We start from the raw sequence: 6,000 nt of genomic DNA, 5'->3' as shown, positions 1-6,000 counted from the left end.
TATGCGTACCTTCATATTTAGGGTTTCGGAGGTATTTATATTGAGCGGAATTACCTTTCTTTTAGGATACAACTTCCTCCTCAAGCTTATTTCCATATAGGAGTCTTCTCAAGCGTGTGTCGCAAGAAGTCCAAGTGTGCACGTTTGCGTGGGGATAAAGCCAAAGTTCATCGGGAGCATATCACATTACATGCCACCTGGAACCCGCAATTAATTCTCATATGACGGATACTCAGCAAAAGTTAACCGTCATAGTCGCGAATAGATCCGTCCTCATTATATCCGTCCACTTACTATTTTTATCCCCTTCACCTTTTATTACAAAAAAAATTACAGCGTTTCAGTATTTTTACATGAAGTGATGAAGAATTAGTTAACAAGAAGCAAAAGACATTTTGCAGTCAAAATTGGGCTATAGAATCAAGTAGATCGATAACAAGTAGACATTTTATTCCCTTTCTACATGGGCAGCATGTTGATCGCGTCAGATAACACAATCCAACAGCAAAATTCTTTTTCTAGGCAAATGTTGGAGTATGTTGTAACTCAAATGTCAGCAATGTCAGTATGCTTCGAGTCAAAGCACCGCTACAGTCATACAACTAGCATCATCGTACAATCTATAGCCACCTCTTACTTATCTTTGTTGATGGGTGTACTGGAGGAGGTGTCTTAGCATTCCTATTTTCTTTTGTGTCTACAAAAGAAAACAACATTGATCTCAGATCTTAAAGACAAAGAAGATTTCGCTTGTAATATGGTTTAAGGATAGTGTCAGTGTGTAACCAATATTAATCTCATGCAATGACACTTGTATTGGTTTACTTACCAGAATCATTTGACTTCCCTCCAAGAAAAGATCTTCGGGACTTGTCAGACCCTGACGCTGGAATGCCAGTTAGTGATTGTCTCCTATGAGTCCTAGCATTAGCTGTCACTGGTGACTTGGGACCGATGACATTAGTAGCACCTTTGATGGGTGTCTGGATTCCATCAAATTCTGTTGGTTCCTGAGATTTTACATTGAAATGTTGAAATGATATACTGTGCCAGCCAGAGTTCCTCTCTATTATAAGAAAAGAACCTTTTTTCCCCTAAACAAACTAGTCTCACCTTTTCTCAGAGCCGTTAATCAGTTTTCCAATTGTCCGCAGTGATCTCCTTATTTGAGATCCCTTACCATTTGCACTACCAATCAAGTTGGGTGTTTGGAAACCTGTAGAAAGAGTGAGCTCAGTTTGCATCATATTCTGAACCTCATTTCTGGCACGTATCGGCGGTTCAGGTGACTTTGGTGGCTGAAGAGTAGGAATTTGTGTTCTAAAATCTGTTCTAATAACTCGCTTCTGATAGGTAGTACTAGTAGGACTTCAAGGAGCCTTGGCATGAGAGGCCTCCATCGTTATGGAACCACCATTGCTGAAATGCCCAAAAGGCCTTGTAACTGCTTCTGCATCCTGAATTGGGCCATACTTTGGGATTGATACTGCATCAAATGGTTGAGGTTTGCATCATCTGACAATTTTATCAGCAAATTATCCTTCTTAGCATATTTTGGACCTTCGAACTCAATCATCTTGAACAAGTTGGTATGGAAGGGGTTCCCTTCCTATCTTCATTATTCATTGAAATTTGAGATTTGAGATTTTGGTTTAATAATTGCTAAAAGCAATCAACGATTAATAGAACTAAAAAATTTGACAGCAATATCTTTCTCATCCAAACAATTTTCATTTAGAACATAGAGTTGTGGCTTAAATAAACTACGAATCATGTTCTACTGAATTACTAACAAGCAATCCATAGAAGCACATATAAGCTTACATTCCAATTGAACAGGACATCATTTGGTAATTAAAAATTATCTCCTATGACTGTTAGAGTGGTAGGCTAACAAAACTTCTAAAACTCAGGAATGAAGTAGGAAACTAAAAGAATTTACACAAGATAAAAATACCTTAGATTAACAAAAAAATGGATAAGACTGTCATTTTGATTAAATGAAGTAAAATAACTGCATCTACATACAGTAGTAAAGTAGAAGTTTAGCTTCTACCACAAAAAAAAAAGGGTAAAAGTTTAGCTTTTCATTGAATTCGTTGACTCAACATAGGAGAAATTAAAAAAACAAATGCCAACAATACTTACAATTATAGTACTACCTACTAACAAGTATTACAATATAATAAATTTCTATTCCTAGCATTCATTTCATTTGAAAAGTAAGAAAAGTGATCACTTATAAATAATTGGACTTATTTTTTTGTGAAAATTCACTGATTATTTCATATAGTCTTTTTTATTTTTTTTATTAGAGACTTTCTTTCATAGAAGATGAACATAGTCCATCTCCATCCAAAACTCCCAATGCAGAGAGTGGGATGGAAGAGATGGGAGGTGTTCCTCCAACATTACACTCACATGCCCTGCAAGTAGAAACAATTGGAGTTGGATCACTTACCAGTTCAGATATATACTTCATTTGTACTAATTTTCTCTGCTATAACAGCAGAAAGTGAAAAATTGAGAGTGCAAAACTGCAATGAACAGAAAAATGGAAAATAAATTTTGGGTAAAATGAGTAAATAATTTCCAAATGAAGTTGTAATAAGTAACTTAATTTGAGAAAATAAAGTGAAAGCTACAGTTAAGGAATTGTTACCAACAAAGAATAAAGGTCAATCTCTCAATAATCTTGAACAAAGCAACAACCTTCCGTATTGAAATGAAAGTGAAAATAATCAACACAAAATAAGCAAAAAAGATTGACAGCAGCCCTGCTTATTTCAGGGCAAGCATTTGCAAATGACAGAAGCCCTGTACAAAAGATTAATAATAAAAAAATTAATTTAAAAAAAAAAAAAAAAAAACAATGTTACTACCAGGACTACTGAAATCAGTGGGTCGAGGGGAACAAATCAAACTAGTCCTACAATTGCTTTTACAATTTGTTCAGGAAAGATGGGATGCAATGCGGCGTATATAGATAGCTTTATCTAAGCATCTGTTAGGTCGAAGGGGGTTATTGTAAATATCACACTTGTTGTTTAGGTGTTTGAATGTTTAGAGATTAGAGAAATAGGATTGAAGAAGAAACTAGACTAGAGTTTAATTGTGAGATAATGGGAGAATGAGATCGAGAAGGAACTGGGGAGAGAATTACAGAGATTTCAAGAGAGAAAGATCCAAGCAAATGCATCACTATTCACTAATGAGATTAGAATTACAAGTTGAGTATTTATACAGGGACTTGCTCCAATCCTGATGGTTGTTCATTTGGCACATATTCCTCTACCAATAGCAATGCTGAGGAATCATATAGGAAGCAGAGATAAATAATAATAAAAACTTGGCTTAAACTTGGGGATCAAAATATTGGGTTCTTCGATAGAGTCCATTAGATGTTTGCTGAATGTAGACGGTGTCAAGCTGGAAGACCTTGAAGCAATCAAAAAGAGCTGGTTGTGTCCTATTACAAAAAACTATTGGGCCAACTTCCCTCTCAGCTCTATAATTCAGATATTGCAAGGATCACTAATTTTTTTATCCATACAATTTTCTTGCAGGCAAAAGGAACTGCTGCAGGATGGGGGAACTGCTTATGAAATCAGGGATACCATCTTCTCAATGAAGGATGACAAAGCCTCTAGTCTATATGGGTTTACTGCACTTCTCTAAAAGATCCTGGCCCATTGTTAAGGAGGATGTCACTATGTTGTGAACTGGGATAATTTAATGAATATAATAGATATTCAATTTAAGATAACCAATCTCCTGAACTTAAGAGAGGAAATAGACATGTGGGGTTAATTTTCTGCTTGCTTCTCATTAATGCATTTAACGTACACAAATAGCCAAGGATGAGATAACCTCATCAACAAATCCTAAAACATGGAAACTAATCCTATCCTAAAACACAGGAATCAATTTGAATATAAACAAATAACAATACTAATCTACTAATACCTTATTCAGATAAAGATCTATCACTAAGTCTAAATTTAAATACTTCAAATTCAAATAACAATTTATCCTGAATATCATCTTGGGTCATAACACACTAATGCTGTATTATCCTTCTTCAACACAGGGAGGCTGCTCAAAGAGGTTAATTCAAATTCAACCATCACTAATTTGGTACCTAAGGTTCCAAATCCTTCAAAAATGGGGACTAGGCCTACATCTTGCTGCAACCTTATATACAAGTGCACTACTAAGATTCTTGCTAATACACTTAGACCATGCCTTGCTAATATGATTAGAAATAACCAGACAACATTCATTCCTAATAGGTGCACTGCAGAAAACATTATTCTTGCTCAGGAATTGGTGAAAAACTATCACAGGCCGGTGGGTATTCCCAGATGCCTTACAAAGGTGAATCTCATGAAGGCATATGAATATATGATTCCATCCATTTGGACTCTGCGTTGCTTAGCTGCCATTGGAGTACCTGAGAAGTTTGTGGCATAAGCTAAAGAATTCATCTCATCTCCCTCATTCTCAATAGCAATCAATTGAAGTCTAGTGAGTTTCTTTAACAGGGGTAAGGGTCTTGCTATTCTCCTTTTGGAGAGGTATTGATGGTCTTGTACAGGATGAAAAAGTGGCTTGGGATGCTGTTTGTTGTCCTAAAAAGGAAAGTGGTCATGTCCTTAAAAGGGTGGAGGAATGGGATACGGCAGCCATTATGAAATTCATATGGCTTCTCTTCACCCAAGTTGAATCCTTAAGAGTTGCATAAGTCAAGTTGCAAATTCTTAAGGGCCAAAGCTTCTGGTGTGTTAGGAGCTTCCATGACTGCTCTTAAGGGTGGGGTGGAGGAAAATTTGAAAGCTCAAGACCTATTTAGGCCTCTCTAGGACAAGTTTGGTCATAGAGTGGTCTATGAAGCTGCCAGCACTGTGAATGCCATATTAGCTAGTGTCATGAATGGTAGAAAATTAAACTGGGGTCCTGTTAGGTCAAAAAACCTGGTTACTATCCTACACAAGTTGCCTATGATCAAATTTGGGGATAATGATAAGGCTTGGTGGATTCCTTCCAGAATAGGGTCCATTGTTGCTTGTGCTTAGGATTAGCAGGATTATCCTAAAGTAGAATGGTGGAAAGTTATTTGGTTTCCTACAGCTATACCAAGACTTGCTTTCATCTCATGGTTGGCAACAAAGGACAGGCTGAAGACCAGAGAAAGATTGAAAAAATGGGGTATTGGCAGGCACATGCTATGTGTCCTTTACAGCGCAGCTGTGGAGAACAGAAACCATCTATTCTCCAAGTGTTCCTTTTCCAAAAGGTAATGGAGGAAAATTAAATTCATGTGTTGTCAGGAATCCATTGCTGATGATTGGGATTCCAAATGTCACTTCCTTGAGATAAGATTGTGGTAAACTAGGACTCAGTGCAGCAACCCTTCATCGCTGCACCCATTCAAATGCTCTTATATTCCAAGGGTTGCTTAGATCCGAGGAACATATGGGGAAGAAGTCAAAAAACAGGTTAGACCTTGAATTGAGGGTGGAAAAACCAATGCTGCTTCCAGAGTTAATAGGGAAACAAGCTATAGATGGGGATTTGCAAAAGCTAGCCTCAAGCATCAAGCCCCTATAAGATAATGAATGTGCTGAGTATCAGCTATGGTCTAGCTGGTTGCAGGAATGTTGTTACAGAAATTTGCTGTGGTCTCCTTGGCTTATTATATTTTGTTGTATCTCTGGTAGACGGATTGTTGGCCTGAGTAAGCTGGATTTATATTCTTTGCAGGCTGCTACTGAATAAATATGCTTTAGTTGTATTTCCTTAGCTGCTAATTTGTTTAGTTTTGGTGTTTCAATGTGTAGTTGTAGTTGGTGTTGCCTCCATGGTGAACGTGGTGTTAGTTTCTGGTTTTTGGCTTTGGCCTGTGTGTTTGCTTTGTAATCCATTTTGTATGTTGGTGCTGGTTTCCCAGAATTTCGGCAATAAAAATTACTTGATAATTGGCAACAAAAAAAAAATCTA

The 6,000-nt window shown here is 37.0% G+C and overlaps 1 protein-coding gene and 1 long non-coding RNA gene across 2 annotated transcripts; one reads left to right on the top strand and one right to left on the bottom strand.

The window, feature by feature from the left end:
- Positions 1-328: 328 nt before the first annotated feature.
- Positions 329-2,728, bottom strand: LOC142610981 (uncharacterized). The gene is made up of 4 exons (XR_012839926.1): positions 2,462-2,728; positions 1,114-1,515; positions 830-1,010; positions 329-697 (listed from the first exon to the last, which is right to left on the bottom strand). It is a non-coding gene; the product is annotated as an uncharacterized LOC142610981 (long non-coding RNA).
- Positions 2,729-4,164: 1,436 nt separating this feature from the next.
- Positions 4,165-4,473, top strand: LOC142609279 (uncharacterized). Its single transcript, XM_075780858.1, has one exon. The coding sequence runs from the start codon at positions 4,165-4,167 to the stop codon at positions 4,471-4,473; it is 309 nt and encodes a 102-aa protein (XP_075636973.1).
- The last annotated feature ends 1,527 nt before the right edge of the window (positions 4,474-6,000 follow it).

The sequence above is a fragment of the Castanea sativa genome, chromosome 9 (assembly GCF_040712315.1).
Source record: "Castanea sativa cultivar Marrone di Chiusa Pesio chromosome 9, ASM4071231v1".
Taxonomy (NCBI): Eukaryota; Viridiplantae; Streptophyta; class Magnoliopsida; order Fagales; family Fagaceae; genus Castanea; species Castanea sativa.
The sequence above is the reverse complement of the archived record's forward strand: the minus strand, read 5'-3'. Positions and strand labels throughout refer to the sequence as shown.

Coding starts and splice junctions, on each gene's coding strand:
- LOC142609279 (XM_075780858.1), top strand. CDS start 4,165: ATGGGGACTAGGCCTACATCTTGCTGCAACCTTATATACAAGTGCACT.